Source organism: Diabrotica undecimpunctata, chromosome 1, assembly GCF_040954645.1.
Source record: "Diabrotica undecimpunctata isolate CICGRU chromosome 1, icDiaUnde3, whole genome shotgun sequence".
Classification (NCBI taxonomy): Eukaryota; Metazoa; Arthropoda; class Insecta; order Coleoptera; family Chrysomelidae; genus Diabrotica; species Diabrotica undecimpunctata.
This window is the reverse complement of record NC_092803.1, coordinates 61,441,616-61,464,159: the sequence shown is the minus strand read 5'-3', so window position 1 is coordinate 61,464,159 and position 22,544 is coordinate 61,441,616. Positions and strand designations below refer to the sequence as shown.

Sequence of the window (22,544 nt, the reverse complement as noted above, 5' to 3'; positions counted from 1 at the left end):
AGAATTGTTTCAACTTAACTTGGTATTTTTATTTCGACGAAGAAATTGTCATGTAGGAAAGACACCGAAGATAAATATTTCCCAAGTCCATAACCCGAAAATGGATTTAAGTAGAGGAGCTCTCGACAGTATATTCGAAGCCCTCTACAGAGCACCCGGAGACAACAGAAGGTGGTTAGACCCTTAATTGTTCCCCCGAGGTGACAGGAGACGGAGGTCATATTTATTTTTTCTACTCGCCTCCCCTCCACTGGTTTCGGCGTGTGGATTTTAATATCGGTATCCACGTTTTGTTAATTCTTAGTCCTTCTATCTCTTCTAGTAGTACTGTGATGTTTTATCCAGCATCTGCTTTATATATGAATATCCGATGTTCTCCGCTACCCAAAGCGTGTTCGGCAATGGCAGATTTGTCGGTATGTTCTCAACGACCATGGCTTTTATGTTCGTTTATTCTTATGTTTGTGTGTCTTTTTGTGGTTCCCACATATACCATTCAACATGTGCACAGTATTCGGTATACTCCGGCCGTTGCTAACGGGTCGCGTTTGTCCTTCACCGATCTTAAACAGTCCTGGATTTTCGTTGTTGGCTTGAAAATAGTTTTTACATTGACTTTTTTAAGTATTCGCCCAATTCTGTCTGTTACCCCCGATATATAGGGCAAGAACGCTTTGCCTATACATGCTGTTTCTTCATCCTTTCTTTTACAAACTTTGTTAATCGCTTTATGTATTTCTCTTCTGGTATAACAATTAGAGGTGAGCGCTTTTTCAATATGAAGAAGTTGACTTTGCAGATGCTGTGGTTCACAAATTCTCTTCGCCTTGTATCTGTCCGTGTGTGTAGGTTTTCGATACACGTTTTTCGAAAGCCTAACGCATTTTATCAGTTTAATACATGATTGTAACTTCACAAAATGCGCCAATTATTAATGATACTTCAAAAGTTTATATTGTAAAATATGTGCAGGATATATAAAATAATAAATAAATATAAATAAATAATACAAAACAAATGTTTTGCATGGAAAAAGAATTTTGAATGCTTTCGCAGAAATCAGTCACAAATGAAACGCTATGCTCCGTCATCTGTGTGCGATGGCTGAAAGTCACTTGCGAGAACGGGCCGGATTAGCCCAGTACATCAAATAATTCTAGCGATTAGGTATCCGTGTGTCTACTAGCGTGGCGCTTACCGTATATAGATAGATAACACGTAGCGATAATATGGAGATACTAGTAGTCCAAGGAAAATCGGAGGAAAGAAGTCGAGTGCGATCACCAACCCGATGGACTGATGCGGTCAAGAAGTTCGTTAAAATCACGAATTTCGTTAATGCGGTAAGTACCATCCAAAATATGGATAGATAGAAAAAGCGCAAAAAGAGCAATACGATCCATAGAAGAAACGCAATATTCATAAGAACTACGCATATGTTAAGATTTATAAACTGGAAGGACAGAAAGGGTAATTTATTAAAAGTGATTTTTAGTTGAAACAACAAGCTGGCTTTTCTTACTCACCATTGATCAATAAAAGGCGCACTAATGATGATGTTGGGAATGGAACTAGTTGCCGGAGCGGTACCATATATTCCTCTAACACCATTTACTTCCGTAATCCTTGAAGCACAGATCGCTGCCTCTTCTTCTCTGGGAACACCGCCATCGAAAATGTTGACAGGAGAATCGGATACACTCGGTGCAGTTTCTCGGTCCCTGTAGTGTAAAAGACATTAATTTTATTGTAAAACGAAATCATTACAATTACAAGAATATACACTCATGGTCAAAAATATCGAATATTTCGTAATTTTCTAAATATTTTTGAAAATAAATTCTGGTCAATCAAGTCGTTTATTGTGAAGAAGAATTTATTTTAAAAATGTTTATTGAACAATTTAAAGTTTTTATTCTGAGAAAATGGCAAAAAAAATGCTTAATGTTAGCCGTATAAGGTAATTTTATTCTAAACTTAAATACTAATTTAAATTGCTTAAAAAAGTCTTTTTAACTGAAAAAGTGCATGACCAGTAATGAGTGTTCCCTCCTCTAGACCTTTTTACTGCTTGCATCTTTCTCTAGAAAGCCAAAGCTGCTCTATCTTATTTGGACAAAGATATCTTTGTCGTATGAGGCGTTTTAGCTGGTCCCACATTTGCTCCATTGGATTCATATCAGGGCTAAATAGTGGCCAATCCAATCTTCGAATTTGGACCTCATCAAAATAATTACTCACTATGGCAGCGGCATGAGATCGAGCATTATAGTGCATTAACATGAATGACGTTACAGAGCTGCTGTGACCGATAATTTTAAATGGGTCCTTGCAAATGGCAAGCGATATCTCGTTTGAAAGGTATTAAACATATTTTATTTGGGTTGAAGATGATTTTGATGAATAAATTAAATAAATACTAAAATTATAGTCTCGCATTTAATTAATAACGATTCTAACGTCCTTCTCTGGTTATTTGTCAAAAAAACAGTTTTAAGTTTGCAAAAGTGTTTATACTTTTAAGCTGCATATATCTGTGGAATCAGTCAAAGGACAGTACATCGAATGATGGCTAAAAACAAACTTCATCCATACAAATTAAAAATTGTGCACCAACTTTCAGATGATGACCCCGACCGAAGACTAGTACTCATTGATTACTATAAGTCACTAAATGGCCGTTTTGGAGTATTAATTTTAATTTTCCTCGTCACTTGCTTTTACTTGAGGGGTGTGAAAGCCACCCTTCTCAGGGGTAGAAAAACATACATTCAAAATAAGTTTTGTTTTAGAGTTTTTTCCCGTACATACTTTTTGAGTTACTTGCGGGTGGAAATGTTCATTTTTCAAAATAAAAATCACGTTTTCAGACGGTTTTTCACAAATAACTCAAAAAGCTTATAGAAAAACAAAAATGGTGTATTTATGAAGTCTGTAGACCCAGTAGAAGCAGAGTTTCAGCTCATGAAAAGTTGGTCCTTATTTATCAATTCCAAATCAAATATGTCAACTTGAAATAACCAAAAAATGAAGCACTTTTCGAGGAAAACTCATCAAAACTTTTTAAAGTGTTTAAAAAAACTTATTTTTATTTTTAAACTAAGCGAGTGACGCTCAAAGTTAACCCCTTTTTTTGGCAAAAAATCGTGAAAATCACCTCCTAATTGGCACTCTAAATGAAATAAATCGTTACCGCTTTATAATTTACTTTATTTATGTATTGTTTATATGTTCTGTAAGTTTGACGGGTTCAAAGTGCTTATTTTTGAAAAAAATTCCTTTTTTTTTAATACATTTTGATTTTTTTTTTGTTTTTTGGTATGATATAGCCGTTCAAAGTTTGCATACACTCGTGATTAGTGACTCGTTCAAGCCCTTTCAACTACAACCCTTTCAAAAACAAGAGTTAAAAAATATTAATTTAGTGCACTAAAAACCTACATTTTTTTTCTGAAGTAATCATATATTTTAGTAGATATCAGAAAGCATATACTGGAATATTGTGCATATTGCACATGTGCATATTGGAACATAATGTGCTATTAAGGCACAGACATATTTTCTAACATTTTGATTAAAAAAATTATTGTATTAATAGTGTTGTGAATTTATTAATTGTTAAGTTTTTAATTTATAATGTCTTGTTCTTATCTTAATTCATTAAAAAGCACAATGACTGATATTTATTTATTTTCACTAAACATACATAATTTATTAAAAAGCGAACGTAACATTTTATCGCGAGCGCGCCGTCCGAATTAACTAACTGTTTTCAAAATAAAAGTTCCCTTATATTTATACGAAAACAGCTGCTCTAGAATCCCATGGATTTTGACCTCAATTGACCTGGTTTCGCCTCGAATGGACAGGCCTAATTCCGGAAGATTCGAATGGAACCAGTTTTTTTATTACTTGGAGTTTATGCCAGCTATTCGAAAGGTCTCGTATATTCTAAAACAGAACAGCATTAGTCATAATATAATACGGTTATTTTAGGCCAGGATAATTATCGTAACATTGCCCCCCTCTTAAAAGATGGTTCCTCCTGGAACCTTGTCGGGACTGGAACCGGAACTGTATGCTGGTATCGGCAACTGGACCCTCTTTTACAACTTCCAGTTGTATAAAAATGACAAGGGACGGTTTTCTCTCCGCACCAGTAACTATGCGGATTGCAACAGACTAACACCTGGACTTCGGTGTCTTTAAAGATCTCCTCCACCATACTTCGGATGACCCTCCAATCTAATTGGCGGCACTCCAACTTTGGCATGGCTAAGTTTTGCACGTCGGACTCTAGTACGTGCTCTCTCAATTGAAGTAAGGCTTCCCACACATCTCGGTAGGTAGGTTGGTCACGGGCAGTGTCTTTTGTTACCAGGTAGAAAAGGTAACGTGATGCATCTTGGAGTTTCAAGGTCTTACCGGGAGCTGGCACCTGGCATTGAAGTTCTGCAACTCGACCAAACTTCCTTCGAAAGACGGATGCCAACCCTGGTGCGTCTTTGATACTGGCCGGGATGGTAAGGGCCAGCGAGTAGTCATCGGGGAGCGCGAGTAGATCTTGCTTTTCTTCAGTGGTAACACCATGTCTCGCTTTACCGGTACCTCCATAGGCACCCATGAATTCCTCAAACGTGAGGTCAGACACATCGTGGACTTGGTTTACTTCCACTTCTTCATCTACGTCGTGGTCACCTTCGAAAGACGCCAACCGGTTATGGTGTACTATCATCGGCTTTCCCCTCGGAATCTTGCTTATTCGGTAGATGACATCGTTGATCTTCTCCATAATTAGGTATGGGCCTTCCCAAAACTGCTGCAATTTGGGAGCACAACCTTTTCGCTTCTTGGGATTATAGAGCCATACTTTGTCGTTCTTCTTAAAGCAACCCTTTTCGGCTTGTGTATCGTACCGTTTCTTCATTCGGTCGCTAGCGATCTGAAGGTGGGAACGGACCAACTCATGTACATCGTCCATTCTTCTTCGTAATTCGATCACATAATCTTCACCTGCTACATCTTCTCCAGGTCGACATCCAAACTCGAGATCACAAGGTAGTCGCATTTCGCGTCCGAATAGGACTTTGGCTGGTGTCTGGCCTGTTGATTCGTTCACAGCAGATCTGTAGGCCATTGTGAAGAACGGAAGATATTGGTCCCAGTCTCGCTGATGATCGGACACCATCTTTGTCAAATACTTGCCGACTGTCCTATTCATCCGCTCTACCATACCATCAGATTGCGGATGATATGCTGTAGTTCTTGTTTTCTTCATGCCTAGTCTATCACATATTCCTTGGAATAGATCGCTTTCGAAGTTCCTGCCTTGGTCACTATGTATCTCCAAAGGCACTCCAAATCGGCTGATATATTCTTGGATCAACTTATCTGCAACGGTGGCGGCCTTCTGGTCGGGAAGTGCGTAAATCTCGACCCACTTAGTAAAGTAATCCATTACTACCAACATGTACTTGCCTCCATTTTCACTTTCTGGAAATGGCCCAGCGATATCCAAAGCTATTCTTTCAAACGGGCTTCCAACATTATATTGTCTCATAGGAGCTCTCCTTTTTCGGTAAGGCCCGTTACTCGTGGCACAAATAGTACATTTCTTACACCAGTCTTTTACATCGTCGGAACTGTTCATCCAATAAAACCGTTCCCGAATTCGCTGAAGGGTTTTCCTTACACCAAAATGCCCTCCCGATGGACTGTCGTGTAACTGACGAAGTACTTCGGCTATTCTGCTCTTTGGGATCACCAACTGTCTTCTCTTCTCTGAACCGTCATCATTTTCCAGGACTCGTTTAAGCAAGCCATCTTCGATAATAAATGAGTCCCACTGGGCCCAATACGTCTTAACTACTGAGCATAGGTTTGATATTTCCTGCCAAGGTGGTCGACGGTTTTCCTCTTTCCATTTTCGAATTTTCTGTATAACTGGATCTCTCTCTTGTTCTTCCCTGATCTTAGTAGGCGTCCAGTCGTCGTTGACAATCGTCGTTCTTAGCACTGCTGCTTCCTTGGATTCCGTTTTGTTGCAGTGGGAACACTCTGCTGAGCATGGCCTTCTGGAAAGAGAATCAGCGTTTCTGTGGCTAACTCCGGCCCGGTGCTCAATCTTAAAATCGTATTCTTGGAGTCGTTCGATCCACCTGGCTATCTGACCCTCTGGATTCTTAAACTGCATCAACCACTTAAGGGCGGCATGGTCAGTTCGGATTAGAAACTTTCTTCCATAGAGGTATTGATAGAAGTGCTCTACTGATTTCACTACTGCCAGAAGTTCTCTTCTCGTGACGCAATAATTCCGCTCAGGTTTTGAAAGAACTTTACTAAAATATCCGAGGACTCGTTCCTGTCCTCCTTGAATCTGAGACAGCACTCCTCCAATTCCCACATTACTTGCATCTGTATCTAAGATGAACTCTCCTTCTGGCAGTGGATACCCTAAAATTGGTGCTGTTATTAAATGCTTTTTCAAGGTCTCAAAGGCATTTTGGCAGTCTGTATCCCAGCGGTAATCTCTTGCTTCCTCCGTAAGTCGCGTTAATGGCTTAGCGATATCTGCAAACTTCTTAATAAACCTCCGGTAGTAAGTACATAGTCCAAGAAAACTTCTCACTTGATGTTTGTCAGTTGGTTTTGGCCATTCCTTAATGGAATCGATTTTTCCCTTATCCACGGCCACTCCTTCTTTACTGACTATATGACCCAGATAATTGACTTTACCTTGAAATAGCTGGCACTTCTTGGGGTTTAACATCAATTGGGCAGCTTTAAGTCGATTAAAAACGTTTTCTAAATTCTTCAGATGTTCTTCGAATGTCTCCCCCAAGACGATTATGTCATCCAAATAAACCAGGCATGTTTTCCAAGATAACCCTCTCAACACATTTTCCATAAGCCTCTCAAATGTCGCAGGAGCATTACAGAGTCCAAATGGCATAACGTTGAATTGCCACAATCCAGATCCTGTGGTGAAGGCTGTCTTTTCTTTATCTACTGGGTCCATTTCTACCTGCCAGTATCCAGACTTCAAATCCAAAGTAGAAAACAATTTACTTCCAGCCAATGTGTCCAATGTGTCATCGATCCGAGGCAGAGGATAACTATCTTTCTTGGTAACGTTGTTCAGCAAACGGTAATCCACACAGAACCTCGTCGTTCCGTCTTTCTTCTTAACCAGGACCACCGGAGAGACCCATGGGCTCGTAGAAGGTTCTATCACCCCGTCTTTCTTCATTTCCTGAACAATCGTTTCAGCTTCCTCTCTCTTCGCCTGTGGTAATCGTCGAGCTGTTTGACGAATTGGCTTAGCATTACCAGTATCAATTTTATGCTTAACAACGGTAGTTCTTCCCGTCTTTCCTCCTTTCGGTACGAAAATATCACGATACTGCCGAAGAAATTCCCTTAATTTCCTTTTCTCCATCTGATTTAGAGACTGTCCTGCAACTGCAACCATTTGGTCGAATTTGTCGTTGGAATTATCAGATGTTGTCGCCTGACGGATTATGGATGTCACAGGTACACAAGTTCCTACCTTTGTCTCTTTCTTGATGGTCACTGGGTAGTCGTTGACATTGATAAGTCTCACAGGAATTTCTTTGGCCGAAGTCACCAATTCCTTTCCAATTATGATTCCACGGCCAACCTCATCGTCGTGGTTCCAAGGCTCCATCATAACAGGTGTCCCTTCGTCTACAATTCCCTGTAGTCGCGCTACTATGATCGTTTCGCTTCTCGCAGGCACGACTGTATCTTCTGTAATGGCTGCTTGCACAGTGTTGTCATTATGTGGATGGAGAAATACCTCTTCGTTGCCAACTTTGATTACCTTATTCTTAAAATCCAATTGGAATCCATGCATATTCATTACGTCCATTCCTAATATAACATCCTCTTCGATGTCAGCAACTATAACAGTATGGACGAACTTTTCTGCTCCAATTCCCAATTGTACCTGGATTTCTCCATGAATGTTAGCATTTTCACCTGTAGCGGTCCGAAGTCGCAACCTCGTTGGTAACAGTTTCTTTCGGCTGTTTATAACTGTCGGGCGTATAATGGTTCTGGTCGCTCCGGTATCCACCAACAACGTATGCTTTTTACCATTTATGTCTCCATCTACATATACACTATCTTCACGACATTTCAAAGAAGCTATTAGTATGAGAGGGTCTTTGGAAAAGTTCTGGGTCGAAGCTGCCCCCCTAAGGCTGACCCGTTCTAGTTTTCCTGATGGTGAGTTTCTTGATTTGCGTCGTACCTAGGGTGCTTACAGGAGCTTCGCACGTGTCCTATTTCGCCACAATTCCAGCATCTGATGGTCTTCGTTTTCTTATATGTCATGCTTTTCATCATATTAACGAGCTGGTCAAGTTTATCTTCATCTCCTTCCTCTTTTACAGTCCTAACTTTACTGTACCCACCAGAGGCCTGCGTAGCTGACTCGTATTCGAGGGCGGCGGATAAGACATCAACCAGCGTCTTGTGACGAGCTAATCGTAGTGTTCTCTGCATTTCATGATCACGAAGACCATCAATAAACGTTTGAACGGCCAATTTTTCCATCATGTCTTCGGGAGCTGTTGGATAAGCATATCGTACTAATCTGGCAATATCTACCTCATATTCTTGAAGAGCCTCATCTTTCTTCTGTCTACGATTTTTAAGCTGCGACTGATATACATGCTCCAAATGTTCGTGGCCATATCGCATATTTAACCTCTTCTTCAGTTGTTCGAAATCATCGGTCTCCTCTACTGCTATGGTCTGAAGCACATCTAAGGCATCTCCTCGAAGAGCGATAGTCAGGTTTACCGCCTTTTCTTTTTCAGACCATCCATTTGCTCTTGCGGCTGATTCGAACTGTTTCATGTAGTTGTTCCATGATGATTTTCCGTCGAAAGTTGGGACTTTAACATGAATAGAACCTCCACTTCCTTCAAATTTCGGCCGTGTCTCCAACTTACATTTCGTCTCGTCTTCTTTTATCTCCACTGTAATTGGATTGTTTCCTCTCTCTGCTGTCCCGGTTTCCTCCATCTTCTTTTCCATCTCTTTCCATATCTTTTCTTCGAAGGCCAACATATCGGCAGCAACTTGGTTTTTTAACGAAGATATTCTATCGTCCAGGGCAGACATCTCAGAAGTGACTTTAGAGATTTCCGAAGAGATGTTAGCAGAGACTTTGCTTTCCAGAGAAGAAATCTCGTTAGAAACTTTGCTTTCTAAAGAAGCGATGTCGCCGGATACTTTGTTCTCCAATGATGCGATGTCGCCGGAAACTTTGGCTACATCACCAGAAACTTTGGCTACATCAGAAGAAACTTTCGAAATATCGTCAGAAACTTTGTTCTCCAATTTCGAAATCGACGAGATGACAGCATCATGTTTGTCTTCAAATATATAAGTCTCTGGATCTAGTCCTTCTTCTAGCAAAGCGTTCTTTAGTCGTTGAACTAACTCAGCCTTTTTTCCGGTGGAAGATAATTCTCTGTCTTCAAGATGTCTTCTTAAATTAGTCACTGTCAGCTCATAAATCGTAGCCATTTTCACAATTTATTTTATATCCACTTGTATTATTATTATAAGTCTAATTTATGTTCGATCTCACTCTGACACCATTTGTTGTGAATTTATTAATTGTTAAGTTTTTAATTTATAATGTCTTGTTCTTATCTTAATTCATTAAAAAGCACAATGACTGATATTTATTTATTTTCACTAAACATACATAATTTATTAAAAAGCGAACGTAACATTTTATCGCGAGCGCGCCGTCCGAATTAACTAACTGTTTTCAAAATAAAAGTTCCCTTATATTTATACGAAAACAGCTGCTCTAGAATCCCATGGATTTTGACCTCAATTGACCTGGTTTCGCCTCGAATGGACAGGCCTAATTCCGGAAGATTCGAATGGAACCAGTTTTTTTATTACTTGGAGTTTATGCCAGCTATTCGAAAGGTCTCGTATATTCTAAAACAGAACAGCATTAGTCATAATATAATACGGTTATTTTAGGCCAGGATAATTATCGTAACAATAGTTTCAATGAAATAAAATATTAAAACTAATCAAACTTCTTCACAAGGGGTTTTTATAAGTGAAGAAATTATGTGGTAAAAAATTAAAACAGTAAAGAAATCTAAATTGAATGTCACTATAGGTATAATTAAAAAATTACAAATAGCTTGAACTTACAATTACATGATATTTTTCTAATAGGGGTCGATTTCACTAACAAAACATAAAAAGCAACCAACTGCACAAATCCAAAAGTGAAGTGGAAGGTAAGTAGAATCTACATCCAAATTTTCATGCAATTCGACAGTGACACGGAAAATTACAGGCTATCGTCGTATTTCACGTTAATTTACTCGCCTATAGAATTCTGTGAAATTATGTCCAATCAAATTAACCAAGAGCCAGATTACATAAAAAAAATCTGTTTTAGTGGCGAAAGTACTGTTTCCCTCAATGGAAATGTTGAACACACACAATGTGAGGTATTGGAGTGACACAAATCCTCACGTCTCTCGTGAAAAACATATTCAATTTCCAAAAAAAGAGATGATGGTCGTGCACACTATTATGGTGCAGTAAGACGTTACCTATATGAGGAATATTGTGGTAGATGGATTGACCAGCTCGGTCACCGGACCTAGCACCATTAGATTTTTTCTGTAGGAATACTTGAAATCTAAGGTTTACGCTACAGCACCTAACAGTATCGACATTTTAAAACAAGGAATTGTTGAAGAATGTAGGGCAAAATTCTCCGATACATTTGAGTTTAGCAATAGGATGCATTACTTTCAGGAAGTAGATAGAGCACATTCTGAACGCTTAATATAAGAACTGGTTCTTAAATTTTTAATAATTAAATGTGAAACTACAATTTTAGTACCAATTTATTTAATCTATTCAGCAAAATCAGCTTAAACACAAACAAAATTAGTATGATTAAATAGATATTGCCAACACCTTTCAAACGAGACATCACTTGCCATAAGGTTCCATTTAAAATTATCGGTCACAGTGGCTCTGTAACGTCATCTATGTTGTTATTTTACAGTATTTCTGAAATAAACAATTTTTTTGCGTTTTATTTTTAGGGTTGTATATGTTTCCTGTTTATAATAAATGTGTCTTTTCTAGCTTAATGCTGCATTAGAATCAGTTCTAGATGTTTTATATAAATGTTGCAGTTTTGGCGGCACTAATCCTCGGACGGCCAGACAAAGTGCACAAAACTAAGAGATCGATTTCTTTTATTCTTCTCCGACCCAAAATTCAATTGCGGTCCTTCAAAAGATTTTTATTACATGTTTACGTGTGAGGAACTGTTATTTCCTTTCGAAAACAACAAAAATCTTTCAAAAAGTCTATTTATTGCTATAAAATATGCCAATTATATTTGAAAAAGAATTGCTATAGAAATGTCATAGATTGTTCGGATGGTTTCGATACTAGGGAATATTTTCGTAAAAAATAGCGATATGACGTTGTCACTAATATAATTTAGCGTATTGTGTAAACAAAAAATTACAATTCTATGAAGTGTTTACTAATTATGTACAATTAGTGAAATGAATGTGTGTTATCGCATTGACGAATATTTCACGACGTTTTATACATTTTTAGTATTAATAATCTAATCTTTTTTATTTGTATGTTGTTTATACGCTTTTTCGGTGCATTTGAAGATATACACATTTAATAATATTCGAAATGTTTCATTCAACATTGCAACTTAACTTATCGTTCTTTTGGCAATGGGTTTTTACAGATTAAAAATTTGTTTTGGTTGTAAAAATTAATTTTCTTTAGATGCTACAAAAAATTTTTATATCTTGTACATTCTATTTTTTTTATTTATAGGTCTTGATTATCTAACAGTTCTAGCGCTTCCCTGTTTGCATGGTTGTAGAGTCGGTTTTCGTGATCTTCAGTCTTCTTTATTTCTTCTTTAATTTTTGCTATACGAAGTTCCCGATGTAGATCTTTGTTGAGGATATAGCACGGAGCGTTGACTATGTTTCTTAGTAGTCGGTTTGAGACTTATTCTCACTGGTACAGTCCAATAACTGTAAATCATAGAACCATACTGAAGACCGAAGAAGATTTAAGACGTGAATTTAAAAACATAGAACTAAATTCTGTTGGGTAAAGGCCGAATTACTTTAAAGTCTAAAGAACACCCTGCATGAAGAGGGTATTGATCAAGAAACACTAATGTATTCGACGGCAAGCATGCTGCTGTGATTTCGTCGATTTCGAAAGTGTCTGGTGATATCACATCGTTGGAAAGCAAAGTTTCTTGTGATATTTCAAAAGTCTCTGCTGATAGTTCCAAAGTTTCTATGGATATTGTTTCTTTAGAAAATAAAGTTTCTAACGATATTTCTTCTCTGGAAGGCAAAGTTTCAGCTAACATCTCTTCGGAAATCTCTAAGATCACTTCTAAGATTTCTTCTATTGACGATAAAATATCTTCGATGGAAAACAGTTGCTGCCGATATTTAGCATACTAATAGCTTCTTTGAAATTTCATGAAGATAGTGTATATGGAGATATAGAAATAAATGGTAAAAGTATACATTTTTGGTAGATACCAGATAATTATAGGACTATTATACGCTCGACAATTACAAAAGGCCGTAAGAACCTTTTACCAACGAGGTTACGACTACTGTACTGTCACAGGTGAAAATGCCAACATCCATGGAGAAATTCAGATCCAATTAAGAATTGGGACAGAAAAGTTCGCCCATACTTCATAGTTGCTGACATCAAAGAGGATATTATATTAGGAATAGACGTAATGCATTTGCATGGATTTCAATTGGATTTTAAAAACAGAATAATCAGGGAGTAGTAACTAGGAGGTATTTCTTCATCCACATGATGACAGCACTGTGCAAGCAGCCGTTAAAAAAGATACGGTTGTGCCTTGAAGCCTTGGAACTATGACGAGGGGGTTGGCTGAGAAATCATAATTGGAAAGAAATTGGTAATTTCTGCTACAGAAATTCCTGTAAGACTTATAATGTCAATGGTATATGCCTATGTCACTTCCTACACTCAGAAGTTAAGACATATTGGACCCAGTGGGAATACTTAATCATGAAAAATAGCTTGCTTAAACGAGCACTAAGAAACGATGATGGTTCCGAGAAGAGACACAGTTGGTGATTCCAAAGAGCAGAGTAGCCGAAGTACTTCGACAGTTACACGACAGTCCATCAGGGAGGCACTTCGGAGTAGAGAAATCTCTTCAGATAATTCGCGAACGAATTTTAATAGATGAATAATTCCGACGACGTAAAGGACTGGTGTAAGAAATGTACTACCTGTGCCACGAGTATCGGACCTTACCGAAAAAGAAAAGCTCCTATGAGATAGTACAATGTTGGAATTCCGTTTGAAAGAATACCTTTGGACATTGTCGGGATATTTCCAGAAAGTGAAAATGGATGCAAGTACATGTTGGTCTTGATGGATATTTAACGAAGTGGGAAGAGATCTACGCAATTCCAGACCAGAAAGCCGCCACTATTTCAGATGTGTTGACCACAGACTATATCAGCCGATTTAGAGTGCCTTTGGAGATAAGGTGACTTAGCATAGTGACCAAAGATTCGCTGTTAATTAATCAGCGGGTCAAATACCAGCAAAAGTCCTATCTGGAGGCGAGATTAACAACGATGTGATCTAGATATCTTGCGGATATCTACCTGGAGAAGGTATAGCTGATGAAGATTATCTGAACGAATTGCGAAGAAGAATGGACGATATACACGAGTTGGTCCGTTATCATTATCAGATCGCTAGCGAGAAACGATACGATACTTAAGTTGAACAGTTATATTTTAAGAAGAATGACAAAGTATGGCTCTATAATCCGAAAAAGTGGAAAGGTTGTTCTGTTAAGTTGCAACAATTCTTGGAGGGTCCCCCGTACCTTATTAGGGAGAAGTTTAACGATATCACCTACCAAATAAGCAAAATTCCGAGTGGAAAAGCGATGATAGTATACCATAAACGGCTGGCCCCTTTCGAAACAGGCCGTGACGTAGAGAAAGAAGTGGAAGTAAACCAAGTCCTAGAAGTATCTTACCTCACGTTTGAGAACTTCATAGGGGCATATGGAGGTACCAGTAAAGAAAGACATAGTGTTACGACTGAAGAAAGCAAAATCTACTCGAACTTCCAGATAACTACTCACTGGTGCATACCATCCCGGCTAGTATTAAACACGCACAAGGATTAAAGAAAGTTTGGTTGAGTTACAGAACTTAAATGCCAACTACCAGCTGCCGGAAACTCCAAGATGAATCAAGTTACCTTTTTTATCTGGTAACAAAAGACACTTCCAATAACCAACCCATATACGCACGAACACGCGCTGAAGTCCAACGTGCAAAAAATTAGCCAAAACTAGAATGTCACCAATTGGATTGGAAGGTTATCTGGAAGGTGGTGAAGGAAATCTTTAAAGGCATCAAAGTTCAGTAGTCCAGGTACTAGTCTTTAGCAATCCGCATGGTTACCGATGCGGACCGAAAACCGTGCCTTATCACTTTTATACAACTAAGAGTTCTAAAAGAGGGTCCAGATGCCGACACTAGCATCCAGTACCAGTCCCGATTTGGTTTCAGGAGTAATCATCTCTTAAGGAGGGGATAATATTACGCAAGCCCGGTTTGTTACGCCTATGCTAGGATCGAAAATTCGCGACATCCCGATAAGCGGTGTTATGACACTAGAATTGAACTGAGTTCTAGAGAGAATATTTCAAAGAATCATTTTACTACACATAAGCGAAATTAAATTATAGAAAATTGGTCGATAAACTAAATTTCCAGCATTAAGTAAATAAACATTGCAGCACTAACAAAAACTACAAAATTAAATTTACAATGCTCGATAAACAATTAAAACATTAAGAAGCACAAAAGGCAACCCACTTACCACATAATAAAAATAATATAACTATAAAACATATATACCTAAACGCATGACATAATTGCTCAGTCTCAATCATAAAGAGAGAGAAAGAAAGAAAAAATAATAAAAGATGGCTGTTTGCCGAAGGAAAACACACTTAAGAAAAAAAAGACAAAGAAGAGAAATCAATATATATACATACCTATCGTCAGCATTTTCCTGAGCTCCTACCATATTCTGACCAACAATTGAATTATTTTCATTAGAGCCCGTGCGGTGGTAGCATGTGCACTGACAACAATTTTGATTGTCCTGAGTAGAAGCAACTTTGAACTCCTTTTTCGTAGTGCTAAACCGGATGCCCCACTTCGGAGATTTTTTCACAAATGTAGAAGTTTTCGACGTTGATGGAGATTTTTTATCGCGTTTCGTAAACGGGAGTGGTCTGTCACGGCATATGTTAAAAAAATTAAGTCTACTCTTCTTGTTAGGTTCCTTGGGAGCGGCAGCAGCTTGCGATGTGCTCGGTGTGGGCTCTACTGGATCTTGGTCGTCACAGTTGCAAGCATTGTTATCCATAGTTTGAAATAGACCATTTGTTACAAGATTGAGGAAACCATAAAATTTACATTTCATCTCATGCAGAACCTGGAAATAATATACTTGATTTAATTTAAGTAAAAAATTGAGGGAAGATTTAACAAGAAAGTATAGCTCTCATTCATATATTATGGAAAGACTTGATTCCCTAATTAAGCATATTTATAAAATCGTTACACTAAGCATATTTCTTATGGAGTCTACCTACAACTTCCTCACGCGAGTTTCTTATTTTTTTCCAGCCGTTAAGACTCACTGCGTTGGTTTTATCTTCTAACTATTATTTCAATATTTCAAAGCAGCATAAATGTCTAATAATCGTAAATTTATAACGCATCAGTAATTTTTTTCCCGTTTAGCTCAACCTATTTACACTAGCTGAACATTTCAAAAATCTCAGTAAAACAGCAACTAACCATTATCAATATCACGAGTTGTATTATTTCATTTCTGTCTGTAATTCTCGTGTGTTCGTTTATTAGAGCAACGATTTTCTTCCTTCCAATGATTGATGCTTTTCTTGTTTTCTTATAGTTTTTTCTGTTTTTATGGCATTTTCTACCAGTCTCATTGTATTTTCTCATGTCTTCCTTAGTAGTTTTACTTATTGTCTTACAAAGTTCTGTGTATTGTCGTCTAAGTATGTTGCTACTTATTTTCATTTGTCTTTTTTTGTTCTAGCATTATTTTGGTTTTTATAGACATTTTACTATGTTCATTTTGTTGTTGCTAGCCTCCGATTTCCATTAATTGAAAGCTATGGATTTGGTCATGTAATCTTTCATTAATTGTCCTTTGGTAGTGATCTGAGTTTTCTCTTAGGTTGTTAATATTTATACCGGTTACAGTTGGTTTTGTGATTAATTTTATTCTTTCTAGTTTCAGATCTAAAACAATTTTTGCTCTGATTAATCTATGGTCGCTACCTGTTTGAAGTTTATTTATTACACTGACATCTTTAATTTAGAAATCTTGTCGTTTAGAATGAAGTTTATTTCGTTCTTAGTGGTTCCGTTTGGTGCTATAGGTAATGGATTTTGACAAGAGTTTGTCCTTGTAAATAACAGGTAAACTTGTGTACTGCATCGGCATGACTCATAGCTCTTGTTTAATCCATTACCACTACCCAAGTCCATTTTCTGTCCATTTTTTTCTTAAAGAATGTATTTGCAATACACATGTTTTGGTAGTCTCTCCCCTTTCATGTATCTCACCGACTCCATCTCCATACTTTCCCATAACTGTTTCCTTGCCGTTTCTCTTCCCCAGTTTAGTATTAAAGCCTCCAATTAAATACTACTTATACAATACTACTTTTACAATACATTCTAAAAAATTTTTGGTCAGGATAGTAAACTAAGAGTAGTAAACTAGACTAGTAAAAATAAACTAAGTTTTACTATCCTGACCAAAAAATTTTTAGAATGTATTGTCCATTATTATATTTTATATTTGTGTTGTTAATGTTGAGTGAAGTTTATTTTAAATAATCTCAACGACTAGTAAGTTGCGCATCCCAGACGCCATTGTTTTCTACCATTTGTCTCCTTCGTAGAGATTTCCGCTTTCTATTTTGGGCGCAGATGTTTGAATTTCCATTTCCAAACCATTAAGAGCATAGGCGTAAAATTTCGGACCAATGCTTTTTAAATGCAATCATTTTTTTTTCGAGCCCTGGGAAAACTAATAAGTATTTTTGAAAAATTTAAACGCAGAATGAAAGATTACATTATTAAGGAGGGCCGAAAGTCTCTTAGAGTAAATAAAAAGTTTCTTTTGAATGAAATATTTGAAATTAAAAATCACACTTAATTTTCTCTTCTTTTTCACCCTTGTAACTTACTAAAATAAACATTATAGAAGTTTTCAGGGACTTTCGGCCCTCGGTAATAATGTAATCTTTCATTCTGCGTTAAAATTTTTAAAAAATAGTTTTCTTAGGATTCGAAAAAAAAAATGAATGCATTTAAAACGCATTGGGCCGAAATTCTGCGCCTATGCTCTTAATGGTATCCTTTCCTCATTCTACACTGCTGATGTCCATATACCATGTCAACTGCTGTTCAACTATGTTGTCCAGTATCGTATTGTCAACCCCAATTTTTCCTCTAATAGTCTGCATGGTCTAGTAAAATTAAACTGCAACATTTTCTCCCGTACATCATTTCCGTTAAGAGAAGTTTTTGTCACATATTCTTATCTACAACTCACCCTTCTTACTGGATAATTCAAACTTTGATATATGTTTCTTTTTTGTTTTTTTTTGTCAGATTTTTACTTCACAAGATTGGAACTAGTGTTATTATAATATTTTTTCCTCTACCTATTTTCTTAAGTATATCTTTATTATCTTTTCCATCTTCATCTATTATAACTCATAGATATTTGTACTGACTAAAGTTTTTTATTATTCCACCTTGTCATTTTTTGTTTTATTTTTTAATTAGTTGCAGCATTATATGCAAACTAATTCCCAACGAGATACTTATAACAAAATAAATTTTCTTCATCACTCCCACTCATTTTAGATTTATTTACCATATTTATATAAAAAAGATCTTCGTCATAGTCGCAGTTGCTATTCCAAGAATTATATAGACAATTATCAACTTGTCCTCCAAATTTAAACAGTTATGCAACATGTTAATAAACAATCATGAATATGAATATCAATAAAACAATTTTTACACTGGAACTGAAACGCCTAGAGGCCATTAGTACAAAAGTTATTAAAAATGTATAAAAAACAATAGGGTAGAGTAAGAAAACTTGGCAAATTGCCTGGTGTGACGGACAGCACAGAGATTTTAATGATATGAAGTCATTACCGCAAATAATATTTTTTTATTATTATTTTGCATAAGCTTTCAACATATCCTGAGTTAATTGGTTTGGTATACTGTTAATTACTTTTGTAAATAACACTACACATAAACAACAAAATAGTTGGTTTCCTTTCTGTTGTAGAAACAATTCTACAATATACACATTGTTCATAAAGCAATCCACTGCATGATTTTTACAGTAATCTATTTTAAAAGTTTAAAAGGCAATGTTTGAACCACGAGCACCGTTTATTCGAATAGAAAAATAATGGTCGTTTTTTCTACCGGATCGTGTTTGTCAGAAACGGATCCAAGCTTTATTCAAGTTTTATATTGGTATCGAATACGCCAACGCGTTCACCAAAGGAATGGCACAAGATGTTAGTTTCATCCAATAAATCCTGAAGATTAACGTACAAGAAATGTACCAAGATATTTGAAAAAGTTGATTACACGAAAAGCTAAAGAGGGATGAGAATAAGATTTTTATACAGTTCTATATTTCTTTGACCCCCAAGATCTAAGAATAATTCGGTAATTCTACTAGCATTAGTACAACTTAAAAACATCCAGACCAAAGTTGCAGCAATGGAGTCGACAGAGTTGTGTAGTGAGCTTTTTGTACCTATGCTTTTGAACATGTTCTCTGAGTACTCTGCATAAAAGGAAATGGGACACTGATAATTCGTTTAAAATATGCTCATGACACAGTCATAATTGTAGAAAATTTTGAGGTATTGTAGGGATGAGTTAACAAGATAACATCCGAAGGATATCTATCGGACTTAAAAACCGCATAAACAAAGATATTGGTGGTAAACCGAAATTCAAATCATGCATATAAATGTGTATGGAACAGAGATAGCCAAAATTCAAATAACCGGATAGTTGAATCGGTAAGGGCCTTAACCCTTAATTAGAAATCAGAGCTCAGATTGAAATTGCCAGATTGGCAGAGCAAACTTCTTAAAAATGAGAAACCCCCTATGCGATATATAACTAGATATACAACAAAGATACGGCTTTATGAAGTGTTACAGATATTCCAAATTTCTGGAATGAGTTAAAGCGAGGACCCTAAAATTTAGCAGTCTAAACAAACTAGAAACATTTTACATGTGGGTATATCCACGAATATTACGTTTTCTGTGTGTGGGAAGCACCCACACCATTAACTTACAGGTTTTGCCTGTTTTGGTTTTTTACAGTCAAATGGACAGAGAACGTGACCTGATTGAAGTAATAAAAAAGTGAAAAATTGTATATGTTGGTCTTGTAATGAGACTCAATAAACATGAGAATCATAATTATGATCGAAACTGGAGTCTGAGAACGAGGTATGGAGTGTTCGGTTGCTATACAATAAAAACGTATAATTTCGCGCTGTGTTATTTCTTCTTTAGGCGCCGTGTCCATATTCAGACGTAGGCCTCTCATCATGTTTATAGCCTTCTGTATTGGCTACTGATCGACATAATTATTCCCCCATGAGACCAGAGACTACGACTACGAATGTCTTTTCAAAGTTGATGAAACAAACGTATACGTACCTTTGGAATTCATCACTTTTTGTAGGAGAAACGACATACAAAAAGGTACCTGATACCTAAGCGATTTCTAAACCAAAAGTGCTTTTCGACCATTCTGCTTTCACGTAGGAGAAATATCCGGTTCTGTAAAATTCGCAAAAGTGTATGGGCATTTGGAGGGTCTGCTTTTTTTGGCAGTGTTATACAGGGACTCCAACTAATCATCTGGTATTGTTCATTCGTTGTAAATGTTATTATTAAAGAAAGTACTTAAGTGTTTTCTTCATCCAAAAGCTTAAGCAGTTCAGCAGGAATTTGATCTGGTGCACTCATTAACTGTGGATGCGCTGACAGAAAAAAAGGAACGAAAGAAAATGGACCGTATTTGAAGAATGCCTTTATCTGCTAATTGGTCTAATGAAAACTAGAACGAAAGGTATTGTCAGATTATATACAGAGTGTCCAGAAACTCTCCTGACAGACGAAATTCAGACGGAGATTCCTCAGATAATTTTAAGACAATTTAACCCAATTCCTAAATGCTTCCTAAAGGAACTAGAGCTCTTTGAAGATGGCTGCTTGTAATTAGTTTTTTTTTAATACCTTCAGAACGCTTCTATTTAGTTTATTGCGAAATGTGGTGTAAGCTCGAGCAGTAACGTAGATACGCTGAAAAATTTCCTGATTAAGAGAAGCAAGTTCAGTGTTGCTAAAAAATAATGAAACAGGGCGACATAATGATGTAACAGCAGCACATAAAGATGTAATTTTAATAGCAGTTAAGGAAAATTTAGAAATTAGCGTTCGAAGACTATCAGACACTGCTACAAGGAGATTTTCCTGCTCGTGAAGAAGTCGCTATATGGTTACAAAATCAGAAAAATCAAAATAAAGATTTTTTCAGATACATTTTGTTTTGCGACGAAGCTACTACACTCATAAAAAAATTTTAATGTACATAATGCACATTATTATTCGTACGTTGGTGACAATCCCTAAGTTGTTCAAGAATTTAAGCATCAGCATAGGTTTATCATAAACGTCTGGATAGGAGTAGTTGACGATGATCTACTTGGACCCGTGGAATTGCCTGCTCGTTTAAATGGTACTGAATATTTACATTTTCTGCAAAATGTTTTACCTGATTTGTTAAACAATGTACCTTTAAATATTCAGAAAAACTTAAGGTTTCTAGATGACCTGTCCGGCCAACTTTAGCAGGAATGTACGAGACTTTCTTGAGAATAACTACGAAAACCACTGGATTGGAACAGGCGGTCCAGTTGCTTCGCCAGCAAGGTCGCCGGATTTGAATCGTTGCGAGTATTGTATTTGGGGATATATAAAAGCATTTGTTTATTCCATTTCGATACAAAATCGTACACAACTCTGGCTATGGATACAAGATGCTTGCAATGAATTTAGAAATAACTTTGGAATTTTTGCAAGAATTCGGCATTCTCTAAGCAAAATGGAAAATTTATGCATAAAGACTAATGGTCATTACATTAAGCAGATTTTGTTACTATCTACTTTTAACCTTGCTCTTTTGTGTTACTCGTAGTTTCGTTCCATCGTAATAAATACTACTACTACTATCGGTTTACAGCGTTCTCCGACGCCTTCCGACTCCTAACCGCCATTCTTCTCTATTCAGCCATAGGCCTGGAGGGATTTCTCTTTCCTCTAGTTCTTTTTCAATTCCCTCTCTCCAGCTTTTTCTCGGCCTTCCTCTTTTCCTTCTCCCTTGTGGTGTCCACGTCAAAATCTGTTTTGGAATTCTGTCATCTGGCATTCTCTGTACATGGCCGTACCATATTAACTGTTTTGTTTTTATGTCATCAACTATTGTATGCTTGACTCCCATCATTTCACGTATTCTCTCATTTGGTATCCGATCTCTTCTTGATTTTCCTGCTGCTCTTCTCCAGAAGTCCATTTCTGTTGCTAATAAATACTTTGTTTTTAAAAACCTTTAGAAATCTCCGGTTTTCGTTTGTCTGGAGAGTTTCTGGACACCCTGTATTATATAAAAATCACTGATGAATGTCTACAAAACAAGCTCCTAGTGTAAGACACTAATTTAAAATCCAATTAATGAGTAAAATATTATTTAACCTGTTCACAGAAGAAATCAGCATAAAGGTAAAAACGATATGAAACGACATATGTAAAAAAACAACTTATCATAAATGACAGGAAACCTAACACGATAATTTCATTAGAAAAAACAATGCAAATTATTATAACCCAGTAATCCCTGAGATCTGAGATACCAGTTGGAAGTAGGCGGGCGGAACGATGATACACTAAGCGATAAATTTCTCTTCTGGAATTCACATAGTGTTAATTATTATTTCTTGACCTTTCTTAATTTTGCAAGGAATTTTTATTATTGTAATTCTGTGATTCCATTATATTCCATGCGCCTTTAAAACCACATACCACATTATAAGTGTATTGAGTCTATCATATCAAGTTCGGTATTTTTTAGTGTCATAGCAAAGTTAAGAAAATAAAGCGAAATATTAGCATTATGTAAGCATATATAATTTCCATTCTTGTCAATTGAAAAGGACAAGATAGTGGAATAAAGAACTGAAGGCAGAAATAAAAAGAAGAAAAT

At 36.7% G+C, this 22,544-nt stretch overlaps 1 protein-coding gene across 2 annotated transcripts in view; it reads right to left on the bottom strand.

The window, feature by feature from the left end:
- The window catches only part of Socs36E (Suppressor of cytokine signaling at 36E), a 76,372-nt gene that overhangs the window by 23,801 nt on the left and 30,027 nt on the right, over window positions 1-22,544 (bottom strand). For both annotated transcript variants that reach the window (XM_072543549.1, XM_072543558.1), the window contains exons 2-3: window positions 15,167-15,612; window positions 1,527-1,721 (exon numbers count right to left, since the gene is read on the bottom strand). In XM_072543549.1, coding sequence (XP_072399650.1) covers window positions 1,527-1,721; window positions 15,167-15,600 — 629 coding nt within the window. In that variant the 5' untranslated portion in view covers window positions 15,601-15,612. The remainder of the gene's footprint in view (window positions 1-1,526; window positions 1,722-15,166; window positions 15,613-22,544) is intronic.